The sequence below is a fragment of the Oncorhynchus keta genome, chromosome 28 (assembly GCF_023373465.1).
Source record: "Oncorhynchus keta strain PuntledgeMale-10-30-2019 chromosome 28, Oket_V2, whole genome shotgun sequence".
Taxonomy (NCBI): domain Eukaryota; kingdom Metazoa; phylum Chordata; class Actinopteri; order Salmoniformes; family Salmonidae; genus Oncorhynchus; species Oncorhynchus keta.
The window spans coordinates 80,719,739-80,744,720 of record NC_068448.1 but is presented as its reverse complement, the minus strand read 5'-3'; the positions used below and the strand labels follow the sequence as shown (position 1 = coordinate 80,744,720).

At 45.3% G+C, this 24,982-nt stretch overlaps 1 protein-coding gene and 1 long non-coding RNA gene across 2 annotated transcripts in view; one reads left to right on the top strand and one right to left on the bottom strand.

Annotated features, from left to right (window-relative positions):
* Positions 1–495: 495 nt before the first annotated feature.
* Positions 496–24,982, bottom strand: part of LOC118376542 (divergent protein kinase domain 2A) — a 67,729-nt gene continuing 43,242 nt past the window's right edge. The window contains exons 3-4 of the mRNA XM_052484153.1: positions 19,419–19,722; positions 496–4,328 (exon numbers count right to left, since the gene is read on the bottom strand). Of these exons, the coding sequence (XP_052340113.1) occupies positions 3,991–4,328; positions 19,419–19,722 (642 nt within the window). The 3' untranslated portion in view covers positions 496–3,990. The remainder of the gene's footprint in view (positions 4,329–19,418; positions 19,723–24,982) is intronic.
* On the top strand, positions 6,979–8,368 carry LOC127912964 (uncharacterized). Its single transcript, XR_008084298.1, has 3 exons — positions 6,979–7,004; positions 7,333–7,431; positions 8,114–8,368. It is a non-coding gene; the product is annotated as an uncharacterized LOC127912964 (long non-coding RNA).

The window sequence follows — 24,982 nt, the reverse complement described above, 5'->3', positions numbered from 1 at the left end:
GAAAGGGCGTTGTTTTTCTGTTCCCTAGCTCGGAGAAGGACGTTGTTTTTCTGTTCCCTAGCTCTGAGAAGAAAGGACGTTGTTTTTCTGTTTCCTAGCTCGGAGAAGGACGTTGTTTTTATGTTCCCTAGCTCTGAGACGAAAGGACGTTGTTTTTCTGTTTCCTAGCTCGGAGAAGGACGTTGTTTTTCTGTTCCCTAGCTCTGAGACGAAAGGACGTTGTTTTTCTGTTCCCTAGCTCTGAGACAAAAGGACGTTGTTTTTCTGTTCCCTAGCTCTGAGACGAAAGGACGTTGTTTTTCTGTTCCCTAGCTCTGAGACAAAAGGACGTTGTTTTTCTGTTCCCTAGCTCTGAGACGAAAGGACGTTGTTTTTCTGTTCCCTAGCTCTGAGACGAAAGGACGTTGTTTTTCTGTTCCCTAGCTCTGAGAGACAAAAGGACGCTGAGCTACAACAAACTTCTCACTATTCAAATGAACATACAGTACATCATGATTACTTGGGCTTTAATTTATTGGTCCACCAAGTGCAAAATCAACCCAAATGTGCTCTAATGTGTTGGAGATAAAACATACATACCATTTAAAGCTGGATGGCTCAACGTGAAGCTGAGCAGTGAGGAGGCAACGTTTAATAATGAACACAAAACTCTGTGAAATTACGACGTGTGATGAGCCAAATCTGGGGTTGTTGAGGAAGTGGATAAAACGCGCAGAACAAGAAAGGATCAACATTTCCTTTTTCAAACAGTCAGACATGGAGTCAGTTATCAATTACAGACTCTGTGGGTACTGCAGTCCACTGCAATGGCAATGCGACATTCACACTGTGGCCCAATTCTTAGGGTCTGTTTGAAAATGCATCCACCCTTCCTTTAATTATCTCTTGAAGTAATCACTGATTCAACACAGAGAAGGGAGCCTGGTTCTGATTCAACACAGAGAAGGGAGCTTGGTTCTGATTCAACACAGAGAAGGGAGCTTGGTTCTGATTCAACACAGAGAAGGGAGCTTGGTTCTGATTCAACACAGAGAAGGGAGCTTGGTTCTGATTTAACACAGAGAAGGGAGCCTGGTTCTGATTTAACACAGAGAAGGCAGCTTGGTTCTGATTTAACACAGAGAAGGGAGCTTGGTTCTGATTTAACACAGAGAAGGGAGCTTGGTTCTGATTTAACACAGAGAAGGGAGCCTGGTTCTGATTTAACACAGAGAAGGGAGCCTGGTTCTGATTTAACACAGAGAAGGGAGCCTGGTTCTGATTTAACACAGAGAAGGGAGCCTGGTTCTGATTCAACACAGAGAAGGGAGCTTGGTTCTGATTTAACACAGAGAAGGGAGCCTGGTTCTGATTTAACACAGAGAAGGGAGCTTGGTTCTGATTTAACACAGAGAAGGGAGCCTGGTTCTGATTTAACACAGAGAAGGGAGCCTGGTTCTCATTTAACACAGAGAAGGGAGCCTGGTTCTCATTTAACACAGAGAAGGGAGCCTGGTTCTCATTTAACACAGAGAAGGGAGCCTGGTTAACCCTGACCCTGGGCTTAGCTCTGATCCAACACAGAGAAGGGAGCCTGGTTAACCCTGACCCTGGGCTTAGCTCTGATTCAACACAGAGAAGGGAGCCTGGTTAACCCTGACCCTGGGCTTAGCTCTGATTTAACACAGAGAAGGGAGCCTGGTTCTGATTCAACACAGAGAAGGGAGCCTGGTTCTCATTTAACACAGAGAAGGGAGCTTGGTTCTGATTCAACACAGAGAAGGGAGCTTGGTTCTGATTCAACACAGAGAAGGGAGCCTGGTTCTCATTTAACACAGAGAAGGGAGCCTGGTTCTGATTTAACACAGAGAAGGGAGCCTGGTTCTGATTTAACACAGAGAAGGGAGCCTGGTTCTGATTTAACACAGAAGGGAGCCTGGTTCTGATTTAACACAGAGAAGGGAGCCTGGTTCTGATTTAACACAGAGAAGGGAGCCTGGTTCTCATTTAACACAGAGAAGGGAGCCTGGTTCTGATTCAACACAGAGAAGGGAGCCTGGTTCTGATTTAACACAGAGAAGGGAGCCTGGTTCTGATTTAACACAGAGAAGGGAGCCTGGTTCTGATTTAACACAGAGAAGGGAGCCTGGTTCTGATTTAACACAGAGAAGGGAGCCTGGTTCTCATTTAACACAGAGAAGGGAGCCTGGTTCTCATTTAACACAGAGAAGGGAGCCTGGTTAACCCTGACCCTGGGCTTAGCTCTGATTTAACACAGAAGGGAGCTTGGTTAACGCTGACCCTGGGCTTAGCTCTGATTCAACACAGAGAAGGGAGCCTGGTTAACCCTGACCCTGGGCTTAGCTCTGATTTAACACAGAGAAGGGAGCCTGGTTAACCCTGACCCTGGGCTTAGCTCTGATTCAACACAGAGAAGGGAGCTTGGTTAACGCTGACCCTGGGCTTAGCTCTGATTCAACACAGAGAAGGGAGCCTGGTTAACCCTGACCCTGGGCTTAGCTCTGATTCAACACAGAGAAGGGAGCCTGGTTAACCCTGACCCTGGGCTTAGCTCTGATTCAACACAGAGAAGGGAGCCTGGTTAACCCTGACCCTGGGCTTAGCTCTGATTTAACACAGAGAAGGGAGCCTGGTTAACCCTGACCCTGGGCTTAGCTCTGATTCAACACAGAGAAGGGAGCCTGGTTCTCATTTAACACAGAGAAGGGAGCCTGGTTAACCCTGACCCTGGGCTTAGCTCTGATTCAACACAGAGAAGGGAGCCTGGTTAACCCTGACCCTGGGCTTAGCTCTGATTCAACACAGAGAAGGGAGCCTGGTTAACCCTGACCCTGGGCTTAGCTCTGATTCAACACAGAGAAGGGAGCCTGGTTAACCCTGACCCTGGGCTTAGCTCTGATTCAACACAGAGAAGGGAGCTTGGTTCTCATTTAACACAGAGAAGGGAGCCTGGTTCTCATTTAACACAGAGAAGGGAGCCTGGTTAACCCTGACCCTGGGCTTAGCTCTGATTCAACACAGAGAAGGGAGCCTGGTTAACGCTGACCCTGGGCTTAAGTTGGATTCATACAAATCGTTCCTATGCAGATTGTGTTGCCAGACAGATGGAGGGAAGGTTCCTCTGGGCAGTCATACAGGATCAGAACAGCGTTGTGTCATGCATGGTACTGGGGGGTAGTTCAGTGTTTCATATAGCCTCTTTGGTAAAGACACACAACATCTAATATCAGATTCTGCACCACCACAGTCCTCATTGGCATCACTATCCTGTTCCTCCCTCCCTATATAAAAACCTAGATTGCCTGACTTCAGGTGAACTGGAAATCAAGTGATCAATTAGAGTAGCAGGAAGTAGACTTTTATAGCCAAGGCTTTATCTTCCTCTGTTAACCTGCGGTGCTGTGCTCAGGTCTCCACGTGGGACAATAGCAGAGTTGAGATAGTGACCGTCCTCCTGAACAGAACATACAGCAGAAATGTCAACATGCTCCCGTTCTGATTCGTTCCACCCCAAACCAAAAAAGGACAACAGGGACGTTTTCAGAAAGAAAGAATGGTTAAGATAAAATGATAGCAAACACAAGAGTCCTGATGGATAAACGGAGAGGGTCTGGGTGGAGGAGAGAAGTCATGTACAGTCTATGTTAGCCTGACCACGGGTTAAAGCTCTCCTTATTGGCTGATCCTCTTCCTCCTGGTCCTTCAGCTCCAACCAGCTACCACAGTCAGTTCCGTTTTAAACATCTCCTCTGAAGCTGCTCTGGTTGGTTGACACCAGGAGACGAGAGGACCGATCAAAGCTGCTGCAAAGTGTGACCAGCGGGGTGGCGATCTCCTGGACTTGAAGTGAGACGAGGAGGAGTGTCAAGGTTCAAAAGTCATGGTCAAGTTCCCGGGGACAAGGTCAGAGAGGGGGAGATCAAACCCTCACCCAACCCGTACCACCGTGCGGCTGAGATGCAGGCCACCGCTAACCGCCAGCTCTGGTCATTACCTCGCCGAGGCGGAGGCCACGAGCTGGGTGAGGTAGTCTCTCAGGTCCTTGGCGGCCGTGAAGCGTCCGTAGCGTTTTTTAGGGTTGGTACACTCGTCCAACAGCGCTTCCAGCTGGCCGTCTTTGGCTACGTGGGCTGGGGGGTCGTGGAGCAGGCCGCCGGTGGTCCCTCGCCACGTGGCGTAACGAGACAGCAGGTTCTGACACACAGCGTAGTAGTTGTGGTCCACGGTGACGCGGTTACACAGAGACTCCTTGGAGAAGGACAGGCAGGCTTCCTTGTCACAGTCCTCGAAGCGACTCTCGTACCACACGTCATAGTTCTCTGGTTTATCTGGAGAGAGAGAGAGAGAGAGAGAGAGAAATGTGAGACAGGGAAACAGACAGGTAAGACCACAGACAGGTACCCCGTCATAGTTCCCTGGTTTATCTGGAGAGAGAGAGAGAGAGAAATGTGAGACAGGGAAACAGACAGGTAAGACCACAGACAGGTACCCAGTCATAGTTCTCTGGTTTATCTGGAGAGAGAGACAGAGAGAAATGTGAGACAGGGAAACAGACAGGTAAGACCACAGACAGGTACCCCGTCATAGTTCCCTGGTTTATCTGGAGAGAGAGAGAGAGAAATGTGAGACAGGGAAACAGACAGGAAAGACTACAGACAGGTACCCCGTCATAGTTCTCTGGTTTATCTGGAGAGAGAGACAGAGAGAGAGAGAGAAATGTGAGACAGGGAAACAGACAGGTAAGACCACAGACAGGTACCCAGTCATAGTTCTCTGGTTTATCTGGAGAGAGAGACAGAGAGAAATGTGAGACAGGGAAACAGACAGGTAAGACCACAGACAGGTACCCCGTCATAGTTCCCTGGTTTATCTGGAGAGAGAGACAGACCGAGACAGACAGACAGAGACAGACAAAGACAGAGAGAGAGAGGTCAGACAGGTATTTTGACTTGTTTTAAGAACATTACAAAGTTGGATCAGTCTGTAGTGTGGTTCTCCACTTTAATTTTGAGTGTCACTCCAAATCCAGACCTCCATGGGTTGATACATTTGATTTCCATTTATTTATTTTTGTGTGATTCATCAAATGTATGATTTTGTTGTCAGCACATTCAACTATTTAAAGATAAAAGTATTTAACAATATTTCATTCATTCAGATCTAGGATGTGTTTTTTGAGCAGTGTGTGTGTGTGAAAAATATATGAAAATATTCTTATTGAAAACTAACGAATTAGCCTCCTCCTGTACGAATTAGCCTCCTCCTGTACGAATTAGCCTCCTCCTGTACGAATTAGCCTCCTCCTGTACGAATTAGCCTCCTCCTGTACGAATTAGCCTCCTCCTGTACGAATTAGCCTCCTGTATGAATTAGCCTCCTCCTGTACGAATTAGCCTCCTCCTGTACGAATTAGCCTCCTCCTGTACGAATTAGCCTCCTCCTGTACGAATTAGCCTCCTCCTGTACGAATTAGCCTCCTCCTGTACGAATTAGCCTCCTCCTGTACGAATTAGCCTCCTCCTGTATGAATTAGCCTCCTCCTGTATGAATTAGCCTCCTCCTGTATGAATTAGCCTCCTCCTGTATGAATTAGCCTCCTTCTGTACTGAAAATAAATTCATTTCGGTGTCGTGGCCGCCGGTATTGCTCTCTCTCTGGGGCTAAGGCTAAGCCTAAGCTTCACACACACATATTAATATCATACAGTGGACTAAGCCTATAGGTCATGCAATGTCCTGTACACTTAGTTCTCAAATCTCTGACAGCTGAACTGTGAGGTGGACAATTATCGTTGTAGGAAAGGTAAAAAACCAATAAATCAACGGGCTATAAAGTTTGTGAATATGCTACACATCGAAACACACAAAGGAACAGTGTTTTTCTGTATTTAGTTCTAGGCTGTTTAATTAAGGACAAGTAAATGTGGCTGGTCATTTGGTCCGATATTCCTCGTTGCAGGGGGTTGGACGGCCTCGATGGCTTTACACACCCAATGAATACAGATGACTGGGTCCAGAATGTACGATGAAATAAAATAAAATCTTCCTGGTCGCTTGTCTAAAACGGAAACCATGGACTAAAGGACATGGATATGATATCACTCCGATGTGACAAGAGGGATTGAGTCCAGTACATTTCAACAGCAGCAGATGTATAATTAATATTCGTATCACTGTTTCAGATCAGATCCTCTTCCAATAAACTGGAATTGATCTAGACTCTGGGAGACAAAACACCAGTCTACCATGGGACCATCCTGGCAGCTTGAAGGGGGGAGGGGTCTCAAAATGTCTGCTTAGATGGGGTCTATTTTTAAAATATATTTTCAAATTGGCATGATGTGTCGTGGGAAAATAATCAACATGGAAAATCACGACGAGGCCCTGAAGGAGATTACCGCCAAGTGTCTGACATCAGAAGCAATTATAGAAATGTATTTGGGATACATTTACCACCAGTCAACAAGCATTTAATCTGGCAGAAAGAGAACAACCACTTTCCTGTTTTATGGAACCAACCAACATCTGGTTCTATTTCACTGTCTGTTGAGGCAGGTTTATAGAGGACAACACTGTCTGTTGAGGCAGGTTTATAGAGGACAACACTGTCTGTTGAGGCAGGTTTATAGAGGACAACACTGTCTGTTGAGGCAGGTTTATAGAGGACAACACTGTCTGTTAAGGCATGTTTATAGAGGACAACACTGTCTGTTGAGGCAGGTTTATAGAGGACAACACTGTTTGTTGAGGCAGGTTTATAGAGGACAACACTGTTTGTTGAGGCAGGTTTATAGAGGACAACACTGTCTGTTGAGGCAGGTTTATAGAGGACAACACTGTCTGTTGAGGCAGGTTTATAGAGGACAACACTGTTGAGGCAGGTTTATAGAGGACAACACTGTTGAGGCAGGTTTATAGAGGACAACACTGTTGAGGCAGGTTTATAGAGGACAACACTGTCTGTTGAGGCAGGTTTATAGAGGACAACACTGTCTGTTTAGGCAGGTTTATAGAGGACAACACTGTCTGTTGAGGCAGGTTTATAGAGGACAACACTGTCTGTTGAGGCAGGTTTATAGAGGACAACACTGTCTGTTGAGGCAGGTTTATAGAGGACAACACTGTCTGTTGAGGCAGGTTTAGAGGACAACACTGTCTGTTGAGGCAGGTTTATAGAGGACAACACTGTCTGTTGAGGCAGGTTTATAGAGGACAACACTGTCTGTTGAGGCAGGTTTATAGAGGACAACACTGTCTGTTGAGGCAGGTTTATAGAGGACAACACTGTCTGTTGAGGCAGGTTTATAGAGGACAACACTGTCTGTTGAGGCAGGTTTATAGAGGACAACACTGTCTGTTTAGGCAGGTTTATAGAGGACAACACTGTCTGTTTAGGCAGGTTTATAGAGGACAACACTGTCTGTTTAGGCAGGTTTATAGAGGACAACACTGTCTGTTGAGGCAGGTTTATAGAGGACAACACTGTCTGTTGAGGCAGGTTTATAGAGGACAACACTGTCTGTTGAGGCAGGTTTATAGAGGACAACACTGTTGAGGCAGGTTTATAGAGGACAACACTGTCTGTTTAGGCAGGTTTATAGAGGACAACACTGTCTGTTGAGGCAGGTTAATAGAGGACAACACTGTCTGTTGAGGCAGGTTTATAGAGGACAACACTGTCTGTTGAGGCAGGTTTATAGAGGACAACACTGTCTGTTGAGGCAGGTTTATAGAGGACAACACTGTCTGTTGAGGCAGGTTTATAGAGGACAACACTGTCTGTTGAGGCAGGTTTATAGAGGACAACACTGTCTGTTGAGGCAGGTTTATAGAGGACAACACTGTCCTGTTGAGGCAGGTTTATAGAGGACAACACTGTCTGTTGAGGCAGGTTTATAGAGGACAACACTGTCTGTTGAGGCAGGTTTATAGAGGACAACACTGTCTGTTGAGGCAGGTTTATAGAGGACAACACTGTCTGTTTAGGCAGGTTTATAGAGGACAACACTGTCTGTTGAGGCAGGTTTATAGAGGACAACACTGTCTGTTTAGGCAGGTTTATAGAGGACAACACTGTTGAGGCAGGTTTATAGAGGACAACACTGTTGAGGCAGGTTTATAGAGGACAACACTGTCTGTTTAGGCAGGTTTATAGAGGACAACACTGTCTGTTTAGGCAGGTTTATAGAGGACAACACTGTCTGTTTAGGCAGGTTTATAGAGGACAACACTGTTGAGGCAGGTTTATAGAGGACAACACTGTTGAGGCAGGTTTATAGAGGACAACACTGTTGAGGCAGGTTTATAGAGGACAACACTGTCTGTTGAGGCAGGTTTATAGAGGACAACACTGTTTCGGCAGGTTTATAGAGTCAAAAACATCTCATGATGATGAAGCAGTTGGAGATCAATAGTTGGAGAGGACGATGATCCCTGAGGATTCAAATATAATCAGAGATCAGCCGTTCTAATGCTGTGGTCCTACGGCCCTGTCAGGACGACTCCATCCCACTGCTACTGACCACTATGTATCTATCCTGGTTGGGAATGACATTTACATTCAGAATCCTATTTTCCTTAACCCTTACCACAACCCCTTACCACAACCCTACCCCCTTACCACAACCCCTTATCATAACCCTACCCTCTTACCACAACCCCTTACCACAACCCCTTACCACAACCCCTTACGCTCAACCTAATTGTAACCCTACCCTCTTACCACAACCCCTTACCATAACCCTACCCTCTTACCACAACCCCTTACGCTCAACGTAATTGTAACCCTAAACCCTTGAGCTTAAAACAGCCTTTGTCCTCATGGGGAGGTTTTACTCTCCTTGTTCTACTGTCCTTGTGGGGACTTTAGGTCCCATCTGCGAAAAACCAACCAACAAGCCCCCCCCCACACACACACACACACACACACACACACAATGCCCCGCCAGCTAGCTCGGGTCCCATCTGTGGCCCCCTTTTGCAGATGGGCCCTTTCAGCTCAGAGTTATTTGACAAAGACAGATTAAGACTGAGCCAGAAATACACATGCTCAAGGTGAGGATAATTACATTTAAAGTTTTCAGAAGTATCAAACATCACGCCTAAGTGACAGACTGAGAAGGACCCAACAATACATATGGGAATAGTGACAGATTTTTTTTCTTCGCCTTGTCAGCTCTGGTATTCGAGCCCAGCGGCCTTCTGTTTACTGGCCATTTTTTAAATATTTTTTTAATGAAGCCGATGACTGAGGTATATATGTGTCTTGGATTCCAATAGAACTAATCCATTATAATGTGTGTTGGATTCCAATAGAACTAATCCATTATAATGTATATTGGATTCCAATAGAACTAATCCATTAAACTGTGTGTTGGATTCCAATAGAACTAATCCATTATAATGTATATTGGATTCCAATAGAACTAATCCATTATAATGTGTGTTGGATTCCAATAGAACTAATCCATTATAATGTATATTGGATTCCAATAGAACCAATCCATTAAAATGTATATTGGATTCCAATAGAACCAATCCATTATACTGTGTCTTGGATTCCAATAGAACCAATCCATTATAATGTATATTGGATTCCAATAGAACCAATCCATTATAATGTATATTGGATTCCAATAGAACTAATCCATTATAATGTATATTGGATTCCAATAGAACCAATCCATTATAATGTATATTGGATTCCAATAGAACCAATCCATTATAATGTATATTGGATTCCAATAGAACTAATCCATTATAATGTATATTGGATTCCAATAGAACTAAACCATTATAATGTGTGTTGGATTCCAATAGAACCAATCCATTATACTGTGTCTTGGATTCCAATAGAACTAATCCATTATAATGTATATTGGATTCCAATAGAACTAATCCATTATAATGTATATTGGATTCCAATAGAACTAATCCATTATAATGTATATTGGATTCCAATAGAACTAATCCATTATACTGTGTCTTGGATTCCAATAGAACTAATCCATTATAATGTATATTGGATTCCAATAGAACTAATCCATTATAATGTATATTGGATTCCAATAGAACTAAACCATTATACTGTGTGTTGGATTCCAATAGAACCAATCCATTATAATGTATATTGGATTCCAATAGAACCAATCCATTATAATGTATATTGGATTCCAATAGAACCAATCCATTATAATGTATATTGGATTCCAATAGAACCAATCCATTATAATGCATATTGGATTCCAATAGAACTAATCCATTATAATGTATATTGGATTCCAATAGAACCAATCCATTATAATGTATATTGGATTCAATAGAACTAATCCATCATTGGATGAATCACATTAACATATTCCAGTCTGTGCAAAACAGTCCTGTAGCTTAGCATCTGCGTCATCCGACCACTTCCGTATTGAGCAAGTCACTGGTACTTCCTGCTTTAGTGAGGGAGAGCGTTGTATGCATCTCCGTGTGTGGAGTAAAGGTGGTCTAGAGATTTTTTTTTTCTTTTATGAGGAGGATGGGATCCACCCAAATAATTTGTGTTCCTGGATCCTTTCACAGCACTATAAGGCTGCGTTAAGACACATTTATCAACGAGCCAAGCCCAGCTCAGTCAATACCTACAAATTGTGATGCAGAGTTGTCATAATGCTTCAGCATATGTACATTACACCAGAGGGTGTTGGCAGACATCAATGTAAGTAACCTAATTTATGTCCCTCTACCTGCTGTGACTGCCTCTGCTGATTCCACAGTTATTGTATACATGGAATCATGTGCCAGAGTTGTATTGTTAGAACTGTGTGCCCTAGTAGGAAGTCCACTGTCTGCAGCTGAACCTGCACTATCAACTCAAACATAAATAACATGAGCATGTCTACTTCTGGAAGCTATTTTGTAAATGACGTCGCCAAAGTCGAGGATCGGTAGGATAGTCAGTTTTACGAGGGTATGTTTGGCGGCGTGTGAGTGAATGAGGCTTTTTTGCGAAATAGGAACCCGATTTTAGATTGGACGGTTCTGACTAAGAATATGTGGACAACTACAAATACCAAGCATGCATTTGGTTTTACTAGTGTTTAAGAGCAGTTGGAGGCCACGGAAGGAGAGTTGTATGGCATTGAAGCTCTGTTTGGAGGTTAGTTAACTTCTTATGGCTGCAGGGGCAGTATTGAGTAGCTTGGCTGAAAAGGTGCCCAATGTAAACGGCCAGCACCTCAGTCTCAGTTGCTAATATATGCATATTATTAGTAGTATTGGATAGAAAACTCTAAAGTTTCCAAAACTGTCAAAATATTGTCTGTGAGTATAACAAAACTGATATTGCATTCAAATGACTCCCGGAACAGCGTTGTTCCTCCTACCCTGATATCAGGCACCTCCATGTAAAGATGAGCAGGATTCTCCTCACACCACTCGCTCTCCCTCTTGTTTCAAATCACTCCGAGACGCCATCGGGTCAAATACACAGAATACCAGTACCACACCACAAAGCAGTTACATTTTACCAGACCAGCTTCTAAAAAAACGGGGTGTTGTGTTTTACAAAAAGCCAACGGGGCAAATCTCTCTCCTATTGGTATATAATATATAATAACAATATCTTACCATGTACACTATAATCAGCATTATTACGATTAGCTACACTGACTCTACTATAATATAATAATAATATATGCCATTTAGCTGACGCTTTTATCCAAAGCGACTTACAGTCATGTGTGCATACATTCTACGTATGGGTGGTCCCGGGAATCGAACCCACTACCCTGGCGTTACAAGCGCCATGCTCTACCAACTGAGCCACAGAAGGACCATTGTGGTGTGACCTAGATGGTGTGACCTAGATGGTGTGATTTTGGCAGGAAACCAGATACCTGCTGAAGCTGTTTGCATGATGGAGTTGAAAGTCAAATCAGCCTCTATTTAAATAGACAACATTTTACCTCAGGTTTAAGTGTCTTTCAGTCTCAGATCTGTACCTACCTACCCACCCACCCTCCTACCTACCCAACCCACCCACCGACCCTACCTACCCACCCAACTACCCTACCTACACACACACCTGCCTGCCTACCTACACACCTACCCACCCACCTACCTACCTACACACCTACCCAGACACCTACCCACCCACCCTCCTACCTACCCAACCCACCCACCGACCCTACCTACCCACCCAACTACCCTACCTACCCACACACCTGCCTGCCTACCTACACACCTACCCACCCACCTACCTACACACCTACCCACCCACCTACCTACACACCTACCCACCCACCTACCTACACACCTACCCACCCACCTACCTACACACCTACCTACACACCTACCCACCCACCCACCTACCTACCTACCTACCCACCCACCCTCCTACCTACCCAACCCACCCACCGACCCTACCTACCCACCCAACTACCCTACCCACCCACACACCTGCCTGCCTACCTACACACCTACCCACCCACCTACCTACACACCTACCTACACACCTACCTACATAACCTCAGCAAAAAAAGAAACGTCCTCTCACTGTCAACTGCGTTTATTTTCAAACTTAACATGTGTAAATATTTGTATGAACATAACAAGATTCAACATCTGAGACAAACTGAACAAGTTCCACAGACATGTGACTAACAGAAATGGAATAATGTGTCCCTGAACAACAGCCAATTAGTTGTGTTGTGACATGGTAGTGGTGGTATACAGAAGATGGCACTATTTTGGTAAAATACCAAGTCCATATTATGGCAAGAACAGCACAGATAAGCAAAGAGAAACGACAGTCCATCATTACTTTAAGACGTGAAGGTCAGTCAATCCAGAACATTTCAAGTTTTAAAGTTTCCTCAAGTGCAGTCATGAAAACCATCAAGAGCTATAATGAAACTGGCTCTCATTAGGGCCGCCACAGGAAATGAAGACTCAGAATGACCTCTGCTGCAGAGGATAAGTTCATTAGAGTTAACTGCACGTCAGAAATTACAGCCCAAATAAATGCTTCAGAGTTCAAGTAACGGACACATCTCAACATCAACAATTCAGAGGAGAAGGCGTGAATCAGGCCTTCATGGTTGAATTTCTGCAAAGAAACCACTACTAAACACTAATAATAAGAAGAGACTTGTTTGGAACAAGAAACACGAGCAATGGACGTTAGACCGGTGGAAATCTGTCCTTTGGTTTGGGTTCCAACCACCTTGTCTTTACGAGATGCAGAGAAGGTGAACGGATGATCTCCGCCTTTGTGGTTCCCACCGTGAAGCATGGAGGAGGAGGTGGTGTGATGGTGCTTTGCTGGTGACAAGGTCTGTGATTTATTTAGAATTCAGCGCAGACTTAACCATCAGGGCTACGACAGCATTCTGCAGTGATACACCATTCCATCTGGTTTGGGCTTAGTGGGACTATCATTTGTTTTTCAACAGGACAATGACTCAACACACCTCCAGGCTGTGTAAGGGCTATTTGACCAAGAAGGAGAGTGATTGAGTGCTGCATCAGATGCCCTGGCCTCCACAATCACCCGACCTCAACCCAATTGAGATGGTTTGGGATGAGTCGCACCGCAGAGTGAAGGAAAAGCAGCCAACAAGTGCTCTGCATATGTGGGAACTCCAAGAATGTTGGAAAAACATTCCAGGTGAAGCTGGTTGGGAGAATACATGTGCAAAACTTACATAAAGGCTAAATACCATGGTACCATGGCATCATGCGGCAGGGCCCGGGAGACTAATGATCATCGAGTTAACGATGAATGAAGCAAAGTACAGAGAGAGATCCTTGATGAAAACCTGCTCCAGAGAGCTCAGGACCTCGGACTGGTGCGGAGGTTCACCTTCCAACAGGACAACAACCCTAAGCGCACAGCCAAGACAATGCAGTAGTGGCTTCGGGACAAGTCTCTGAATGTCCTTGAGTGGCCCAGAATGGGAGAAACTCGTACCGAAGAAGACTGTAATCGCTGCCAAAGGAGCTTTAATAAAGTACTGACGAAATGGTCTGAAAACGTATGTAAATGTAATATATATTTGTTGCCCTTCTTTTTTAAATTTTTAAATGTTAAATTAGCAAAAATGTAAAAAATATATATAAAACTGTTGTTGCTTTGTCATTATGGGGTATGGTGTGTCAATTGATGAGGGAAAAAAACAAAACAACTGAATACTTTCAGAATGCACTGTATAAGCTACATTGTGTACACACACACACACACACACACACACACACACACACACACACACACACACACACACACACACACGGTGAGTGTCCATCTGCTCTTTTGTGGTGACAGACCTTGTACTTTGGCCAGCATTTTATCTCAGTGTGTGTTTGTCACGACCCATCCCCATCTCTCTCTCCCACGCAGACACACGCACACACACGCACACACACACACACACACACACACAATCTGTCACAGGGCACACACACACACACACAATCTGTCACAGGGCACAGCGATGGCACCAGTCCCACACAGACAGTGGTTTTATAATTGTAATACGATTTCTACAGGTGGACACATCTAAAAAGGCCTTTCCCACCCTCTGCTGTAGAGCTGGGGAGGTGTGTGTGTGTGTGTGTGTGTGTGTGTGTGTGTGTGTGTGTGTGTGTGTGTGTGTGTGTGTAGATGGGGTGTTCGAGGGGAAACTAGTGGCATGGCTCCTACATGGACAAGATGTGAAAGTTTGTTCCACTTTGGTTTACCTATTTTAGCTGCTATCACTTTTGAAGGACAAAGTTAGCACGTCACCTTAATCTAGTTAAGATCTGTGCATCGTTTCCATAGTAATGTACATGACGGACATAAAGCCCAACCGCTAAACTGTAGCATCTTTCCATAGGTGGTAGTGCGAGAGTATAGTGTGGGAATGTAGTGTGGTAGTATAGTGTGGTAGTATAGTGTGGTAGTATAGTGTGGTAATGTAGTGTGGGAGTATAGTGCGAGAGTATAGTAGTATAGTGGGGTAGTATAGTGTGGTAGTGTAGTAGTGTAGTAGTATAGTGGGGTAGTATAGTAGTGTAGTAGTATAGTGTGGGAGCATAGTGTGGGAGCATAGTGTGGGAGCATAGTGTTAGAGTATAGTGTGGGAGTATAGTGCGAGAGTATAGTAGTATAGTGGGGTAGTATAGTGTGGTAGTGTAGTAGTGTAGTAGTATAGTGGGGTAGTATAGTGTGGTAGTATAGTGTGGTAGTGTAGTAGTGTAGTAGTATAGTGTGGTAGTGTAGTAGTATAGTGTGGTAGTGTAGTAGTATAGTGTGGTAGTGTAGTAGTATAGTGTGGTAGTGTAGTAGTATAGTGTAGTAGTATAGTGTGGTAGTGTAGTAGTATAGTGTGGTAGTGTAGTAGTATAGTGTAGTAGTATAGTGTAGTAGTATAGTGTGGTAGTGTAGTAGTATAGTGTGGTAGTGTAGTAGTATAGTGTGGTAGTGTAGTAGTATAGTGTGGTAGTGTAGTAGTATAGTGTAGTAGTATAGTGTGGTAGTGTAGTAGTATAGTGTGGCAGTGTAGTAGTATAGTGTAGTAGTATAGTGTGGTAGTGTAGTGTGGTAGTGTAGTGTGGTAGTGTAGTAGTATAGTGTGGTAGTGTGGTAGTGTAGTAGTATAGTGTGGTAGTGTAGTGTGGTAGTGTAGTAGTATAGTGTGGTAGTGTAGTAGCATAGTGTGGTAGTATAGTGTGGTAATGTAGTGCGGGAGTATAGTGTGGTAGTGTGAGAGTATAGTGTGGTAGTATAGTGTGGCAGTGTAGTAGTGTAGTAGTATAGTGTGGTAGTGTAGTAGTATAGTAGCATAGTGTGGTAGTATAGTGTGGTAGTGTAGTAGCATAGTGTGGTAGTGTAGTAGCATAGTGTGGTAATGTAGTGTAGTAGTATAGTGTGGTAGTGTGGTAGTGTAGTAGTATAGTGTGGTAGTGTGAGAGTATAGTGTGGTAGTATAGTGTGGCAGTGTAGTAGTGTGGTAGTGTAGTAGTATAGTGTGGTAGTGTAGTAGTATAGTAGCATAGTGTGGTAGTATAGTGTGGTAGTGTAGTAGCATAGTGTGGTAGTGTAGTAGCATAGTGTGGTAGTATAGTAGTATAGTGTGGTAGTGTGGTAGTGTAGTAGTATAGTGTGGTAGTGTAGTAGCATAGTGTGGTAATGTAGTGTGGGAGTATAGTGTGGTAGTGTGAGAGTATAGTGTGGTAGTATAGTGTGGTAGTGTGAGAGTATAGTGTGGTAGTATAGTGTGGCAGTGTAGTAGTGTGGTAGTGTAGTAGTATGGTGTGGTAGTATAGTGTGGTAGTGTAGTAGCATAGTGTGGTAGTGTAGTGTGGTAGTATAGTGTGGTAATGTAGTGTGGTAGTGTGAGAGTATAGTGTGGTAGTATAGTGTGGTAGTGTAGTAGTATAGTGTGGTAGTATAGTAGTATAGTGGGGTAGTGTAGTAGTATAGTGGGGTAGTGTAGTAGTATAGTGTGGTAGTATAGTGTGGTAGTGTAGTAGTGTAGTAGTATAGTGTGGTAGTGTAGTAGTATAGTGGGGTAGTGTAGTAGTATAGTGTGGTAGTGTAGTAGTATAGTGTGGTAGTGTAGTAGTGTAGTAGTATAGTGTGGTAGTGTAGTGTGGTAGTGTAGTAGTATAGTGTGATAGTGTGTGGTAGTATAGTGTGGTAATGTAGGGACAGGGACAGCAGGTGGTGGTAACAGAACCGGGACAGCAGGTGGTGGTAACAGAACCGGGACAGCAGGTGGTGGTAACAGAACAAGGACAGAGGACAGCAGGTGGTGGTAACAGAACAGGGACAGCAGGTGGTGGTAACAGAACAGGGACAGCAGGTGGGGGTAACAGAACAGGGACAGCAGGTGGGGGTAACAGAACAGGGACAGCAGGTGGTGGTAACAGAACAGGGACAGCAGGTGGTGGTAACAGAACAAGGACAGAGGACAGCAGGTGGGGGTAACAGAACAGGGACAGCAGGTGGTGGTAACAGAACAGGGACAGCAGGTGGTGGTAACAGAACAAGGACAGAGGACAGCAGGTGGTGGTAACAGAACAAGGACAGCAGGTGGGGGTAACAGAACAGGGACAGCAGGTGGTGGTAACAGAACAGGGACAGCAGGTGGTGGTAACAGAACAAGGACAGCAGGTGGTGGTAACAGAACAAGGACAGCAGGTGGTGGTAACAGAACAGGGACAGCAGGTGGTGGTAACAGAACCGGGACAGCAGGTGGGGGTAACAGAACAGGGACAGCAGGTGGGGGTAACAGAACAGGGACAGCAGGTGGTGGTAACAGAACAGGGACAGCAGGTGGTGGTAACAGAACAAGGACAGCAGGTGGGGGTAACAGAACAGGGACAGCAGGTGGTGGTAACAGAACAAGGACAGCAGGTGGTGGTAACAGAACAGGGACAGCAGGTGGTGGTAACAGAACAGGGACAGCAGGTGGTGGTGACAGAACAGGGACAGCAGGTGGTGGTGACAGAACAGGGACAGCAGGTGGTGGTAACAGAACAGGGACAGCAGGTGGTGGTAACAGAACAAGGACAGCAGGTGGTGGTAACAGAACAGGGACAGCAGGTGGTGGTAACAGAACAGGGACAGCAGGTGGTGGTAACAGAACAGGGACAGCAGGTGGTGGTAACAGAACAAGGACAGCAGGTGGTGGTAACAGAACAGGGACAGCAGGTGGTGGTAACAGAACCGGGACAGCAGGTGGTGGTAACAGAACAGGGACAGCAGGTGGTGGTAACAGAACAGGGACAGCAGGTGGTGGTAACAGAACAGGGACAGCAGGTGGTGGTAACAGAACAGGGACAGCAGGTGGTGGTAACAGAACAAGGACAGCAGGTGGTGGTAACAGAACAGGGACAGCAGGTGGTGGTAACAGAACAGGGACAGCAGGTGGTGGTAACAGAACAGGGACAGCAGGTGGTGGTAACAGAACAGGGACAGCAGGTGGTGGTAACAGAACAAGGACAGTTTGGACGTTTGAAAAGGTCCTGACAACGTGGATATATGTCTTCCTCAGCCCTGCACTGGGCGCGAAATCATGATGCTTGGAGTCCAAGCCCGCTGCTCAGACAACTGGGCCACCGTAGTTCACAACACTCTAGGACACCGTGAGAATACTGATGATACCTGATGATAATAGAGCATTTATTTTTCTATTATTTTGTTTTAAGACTTCCCCAAACCATACCCCTAACCTTAATGCCTAAACGTTACCCCGGTAGCCGCGCGGAATGAACCCCGGTAGCCGCGCGGAATGAACCCCGGTAGCCGCGCGGAATGAACCCCGGTAGCCGCGCGGAATGAACCCCGGTAGCCGCGCGGAATGAACCCCGGTAGCCGCGCGGAATGAACCCCGGTAGCCGCGCGGAATGAACCCCGGTAGCCGCGCGGAATGAACCCCGGTAGCCGCGCGGAATGAACCCCGGTAGCCGCGCGGAATGAACCCCGGTAGCCGCGCGGAATGAACCCCGGTAGCCGCGCGGAATGAACCCCGGTAGCCGCGCGGAATGAACCCCGGTAGCCGCGCGGAATGAACCCCGGTAGCCGCGCGGAATGAACCCCGGTAGCCGCGCGGAATGAACCCCGGTAGCCGCGCGGAATGAACGCGTCAAAAAATAGACGTTTGTCCATAATACGTTGAATTTCGAATGGAAACTGAAATCTCGTTGCAAATTTGAAATTGAATTTAGTTTTGGGTACTTCAGATCACCACAGGACACCGTAATCACCTCTGACCCTCCTTATCACATGTAAAATATAGAAAATAATAAAATAAGATGATTTTAAAATAAGAATACAATGACAAAGCTGTAACACATTATCCTAAACATAAACCATCAAATTAGTGAAGGGTGTCAGCATGAAATATAAAAATTATGTCTTTGTTTTAAAATCGGGGCGGCAGCGTAGCCTAGTGGTTAGAGCGTTGGACTAGTAACCGGAAGGTTGTGAGTTCAAACCCCCGAGCTGACAAGGTACAAATCGGTTGTTCTGCCCCTGAACAGGCAGTTAACCCACTGTTCCCAGGCCGTCATTGAAAATAAGAATATGTTCTTAACTCACTTGACTGGTTAATAAATAAAGGAAACATTTAAAAAATTAAAATAAATGTTCTGGTGCTAAACTGGTGGTAGTTGAAAATGGCAATAATTGGAGGAGTTGCGGGGCTAATTTAAAATAATTACATTGTTGATTACATGCTTTTTTCCCCATTAATTAGACTATTTTATCGTGAACAATATGGTCTATCCACTAGAAATTAATGGACAATATGGACAGATGTAAAAAAAAAAAAAAAAGTAGACATTTGTCAAGTATAAAATTAGTCACCAAAACTGCCAAAGATTAAATTACTGGTAGCTTTGCAACCTTAACCCCCCCCCGGCGATGTGCCAATAACAACTCACTCTGTTTGATCAGTCTCTTGTCGGCCACCAGGACGTTCTCCCCGTCCACCACGATCACCTTTCCGTCCCGCGGCCCCACGGCAAAGTTATCGAAGCTCACGTCCAGCAGGTAGAGGGCGAAGTCAAAGTCGTTGTTGGTGAGCTGCTCAGCGATGTCCATCAGCTGTCGGGCCAGGTCGACCCTCTTGTCCCACGGAGCGTTGTAGAAAGACCACAGCTCCTCGCCGACGTAGTTCACCGCCACCACTCGACCACACGCTCCCAGGTACTTGGCGAACGGCCAGCCCTCGTCTGACGGGAAACTCTGCAGGGGAGAAAGGAGGGATGTTGGCTATTAGGAGAAAGGAGGGATGTTGGCTATTAGGAGAAAGGAGGGATGTTGGCTATTAGGAGAAAGGAGGGATGTTGGCTATTAGGAGAAAGGAGGGATGTTGGCTATTAGGAGAAAGGAGGGATGTTGGCTATTAGGAGAAAGGAGGGATGTTGGCTATTAGGGGAAAGGAGGGATGTTGGCTATTAGGAGAAAGGAGGGATGTTGGCTATTAGGAGAAAGGAGGGATGTTGGCTATTAGGAGAAAGGAGGGATGTTGGTTATTAGGGGAAAGGAGGGATGTTGGTTATTAGGGGAAAGGAGGGATGTTGGCTATTAGGAGAAAGGAGGGATGTTGGCTATTAGGAGAAAGGAGGGATGTTGGCTATTAGGAGAAAGGAGGGATGTTGGCTATTAGGAGAAAGGAGGGATGTTGGTTATTAGGGGAAAGGAGGGATGTTGGCTATTAGGAGAAAGGAGGGATGTTGGCTATTAGGGGAAAGGAGGGATGTTGGTTATTAGGGGAAAGGAGGGATGTTGGCTATTAGGAGAAAGGAGGGATGTTGGCTATTAGGAGAAAGGAGGGATGTTGGCTATTAGGAGAAAGGAGGGATGTTGGTTATTAGGGGAAAGGAGGGATGTTGGCTATTAGGAGAAAGGAGGGATGTTGGTTATTAGGGGAAAGGAGGGATGTTGGCTATTAGGAGAAAGCGGTATGGAGGAAAGAAGGGAACCCTGGTCTAACGGCTCTGAAGGAAGAAGTGCTGTTGTCATTTAAAAACAGGAAAATCATCACCATATGAAGAGATATTGGGGGACATAGGAAGGATGAAGATCATTTGAGAAGAGCGGAGGAAGGAAGATGAGATTAATACACAGTTATAATGTAGAAGTCTGTGTCTGATATTGGCAGAGTCGGTGGGATATTAACACAGAAAAACCCACTGATATTCCCACTAATAACTACATAGTTTTTTTTTTCATTGGCAATATTAGGAAATTTAGGCCTATGACATTGCCAGCATACAAACGTTGGACACTACACATCCAAGTATATATGAACAAATTATGAAAGACAATAATTGTCATTTTGAATTCCGTAAAGTGAGTGTGGAAGAGGTGAAACAATTATTGTTGTCTTTCAACAATGGCAAGCCACCGGGGTCTGACAACTTGGATGGAGAATGACTGAAGATAGAGGATGATATTGCATCTCCTATTTGCCATATCTTCAATCCAAACCTACTAGAAAATGTGCCCCCTCAGGCCTGGAGGGAAGCTAAAGTCATTCCGCTACCCAAGAATAGTAAAGACTCCTTTACTGGCTCAAAAATAAATGGCATATATTATTATTATATTATAAAAAAGCCGACCAATGAGCCTGTTACCAACCCTTAGTAAACTTCTGGAACAAATGGTGTTTGACCAGATACAATGCTATTTTACAGTAAACAAATTGACAGACTTTCAGCACGCTTATAGGGAAGGACATTCAACAAGCACAGCACTTACTTTCTTTCAGCCAATCATGAGTCATTAGTGTAACAAAACAGCCCCCACAATATTTTTTAATCAGACTTCAGTGGGGCTTTTGACATTATCGATCATAGTCTGCTGCTGGAAAAACTTGTGCGTTCTGGCTTTACATCCCCTGCTACAATGTGGATAAAGAGTTGTCTAACAGAACGTGTTCTTTAATGGAAGCCTCTCCAACATAATCCAGGTAGAATCAGGAATTCCCCAGGGCAGCTGTTTAGGCCCCTAACTTTTCAATCTTGACTAATGACATGCACTTTGAGTAAAGCCAGAGTGTCTATGTATGCGGATGACAACACTTTACACATCAGCTACCAACCACAGCAACTGAAATGACACTTAACAAAAAAGCTGCAGTTAGTTTCAGAGTGGGTGGCAAGGAATACGTTAGTCCTAAATATTTCCAACACTAAAAACATTGCATTTGGGACAGATCATTCCCTAAACCTCAACTAAAACGTTGAATAAATCATGTGGAAATTGAGCGAGTTGAGATGACTAGACTGCTTGGAGTAAACCTGGATTATAAACTGTCATGGTCACAACATATTGATACAACAGTAGCTAAGATGGGGAGAAGTCTGTCAAGAAGGCAGAGCAGCGCTTTATTATGAACAGCACTATCAACAAGGCAGGTGCTACAGGCCCTAGTTTCTACTTTCTTAACAGCGCTATCAACAAGGCAGGTGCTACAGGCCCTAGTTTCTACTTTCTTAACAGCACTATCAACAAGGCAGGTGCTACAGGCCCTAGTTTCTACTTTCTTAACAGCACTATCAACAAGGCAGGTGCTACAGGCCCTAGTTTCTACTTTCTTAACAGCACTATCAACAAGGCAGGTGCTACAGGCCCTAGTTTCTACCTTCTTAATAGCACTATCAACAAGGCAGGTCCTACAGTCTCTAGGTTTGTTGCACCTGGACTACTGTTCACTGTTAGATCAGAACAGAGCAGCACGGCTGGCCCTTAAATGTGCACAGAGAACTAACATTAATAATATGCATGTGAATCTCTCATGGCTAAAAGTGGAGGAGATATTGACTCCATCACTACTTGTTTTTGTAAGAAGTGTTGACATGTTGAATGCACTGAGATTTAAACTGTTTAAACTACTAACACACAGCTCAGACACATCATAAAAGACTAGCACACAGCACACAGCACACATGCATACCCCACAAGACATGCCACAAGAGATCTCTTCACAGTCCCCAAGTCCAGAACAGACTATGGGAGTGTGTTGGCAGCAGCCACTCAATGTTAGTGGTGGCTGTTTAACAGTCTGATGGCCTTGAGATAGAAGCTGTTTTTCAGTCTCTTGGTCCCAGCTTTGATGCACCTGTACTGACCTTGCCTTCTGGATGATAGCGGGGTGAACAGGGAGTGGCTCGGGTGGTTGTTGTCCTTGATGATCTTTATGGCCTTCCTGTAACATCGGGTGGTGTAGGTGTCCTGGAGGGCAGGTAGTTTGCCCCCGGTGATGCGTTGTGCAGACCTCACTACCCTCTGGAGAGCCTTACGGTTGTGGGCGGAGCAGTTGCCGTACCAGGCGGTGATACAGCCGTACCAGGCGGTGATACAGCCCACCAGGATGCTCTCGATTGTGCATCTGTAGAAGTTTGTGAGTGCTTTTGGTGACAAGCCAAATTTCTTCAGCCTCCTGAGGTTGAAGAGGCGCTGCTGGGGCGGCCCGTCAGGAAGTCCAGTACCCAGTTGCACAGGGCGGGGTCGAGACCCAGGGTCTCGAGCTTGATGATGAGCTTGGAGGGCACTATGGTGTTGAATGCCGAGCTGTAGTCGATGAACAGCATTCTCACATAGGTATTCCTCTTGTCCAGATGGGTTAGGGCAGTGTGCAGTGTGGTTGAGATTGCATCGTCTGTGGACCTATTTGGGCGGTAAGCAAATTGGAGTGGGTCTAGGGTGTCAGGTAGGGTGGAGGTGATATGGTCCTTGACTAGTCTCTCAAAGCACTTCATGATGACGGAAGTGAGTGCTACAGGGCGGTAGTCGTTTAGCTCAGTTACCTTAGCTTTCTTGGGAACAGGAACAATGGTGGCCCTCTTGAAGCATGTGGGAACAGCAGACTGGTATAGGGATTGATTGAATATGTCCGTAAACACACTGGCCAGCTGGTCTGCGCATGCTCTGAGGGCGCGGCTGGGGATGCCGTCTGGTCCTGCAGCCTTGCGAGGGTTAACACGTTTAAATGTCTTACTCACCTCGGCTACAGTGAAGGAGAGTCCGCATGTTTCCGTTGCAGGCCGTGTCAGTGGCACTGCATTGTCCTCAAAGCGGGCAAAAAAGTTATTTAGTCTGCCTGGGAGCAAGACATACATCCTGGTCCGTGACTGGGCTGGGTTTCTTCTTGTAGTCCGTGATTATTGTAGTCCGTGGAGTATGGGTCTGAGGGCAAACACTTACTGATTCTGTCGTGAATGTTTTGTAACGTTTTAAAACTGTATAACTACCTTAACTTTGCCGGACCCCAGGAAGAGTAGCTGCTGCCCTGGCAGGAACTAATGGGGATACATAATAAACCCCAGGAAGAGTAGCTGCTGCCCTGGCAGGAACTAATGGGGATACATAATAAACCCCAGGACGAGTAGCTGCTACCCTGGCAGGAACTAATGGGGATCCATAATAAACCCCAGGAAGAGTAGCTGCTGCCTTGGCAGGAACTAATGGGGATCCATAATAAACCCCAGGACGAGTAGCTGCTGCCTTGGCAGGAACTAATGGGGATACATAATAAACCCCAGGAAGAGTAGCTGCTGCCTTGGCAGGAACTAATGGGGATACATAATAAACCCCAGGACGAGTAGCTGCTGCCTTGGCAGGAACTAATGGGGATACATAATAAACCCCAGGAAGAGTAGCTGCTGCCTTGGCAGGAACTAATGGCGATACATAATAAACCCCAGGACGAGTAGCTGCTGCCTTGGCAGGAACTAATGGGGATACATAATAAACCCCAGGATGAGTAGCTGCTGCCTTGGCAGGAACTAATGGGGATCCATAATAAACCCCAGGAAGAGTAGCTGCTGCCTTGGCAGGAACTAATGGGGATCCATAATAAACCCCAGGAATAGCTGCTGCCTTGGCAGGAACTCATTGGGATCTATAACAAATACAAATTCAATTGGAGAGTGTAAATTACAGAGTGAGGCTGTGTTGGTATGACAGGCTTTAATAACAACACAGCCACAGCAGGCAGTCGATGGTTTGAGTTGTTACTGAGCTGGTAAACGCTGGTTAAACAATTAGTTGTCCTGTGATACTAGTTAAAATAGCCAGTTAGCCTAGCATCAGCATCAGGGCTGGTAAATTGAACATTTTGTGTTGTCATTATGAACTGCATTGTAAGGGAAATGTTTCTTCTTCTTTAGTGTTCCCTTTATTTTTTTTGAGCAGTACACACACACACACACACACACACACACACACACACACACACACATACATACATACATACATGACAGCCAAGATGCTCTTGAGTTGAAGAGCTCGAGATCACTGATCATTGACTTCACATGTCCTTTACAGTAGAAGTTCATGTCTGGCACAGACAAAAAAAAAAAAATAATAAAAACATTCCTCACTTCATGCTGCACACAAGTGATGTGCACTTCCTCCCCCAATAACCTTCAGCATCTGGCCAACAAAGGGCCGGTTTCTCGTAGCTGACCGTGACAGATCTGCCTAGACTTTCAGCAAG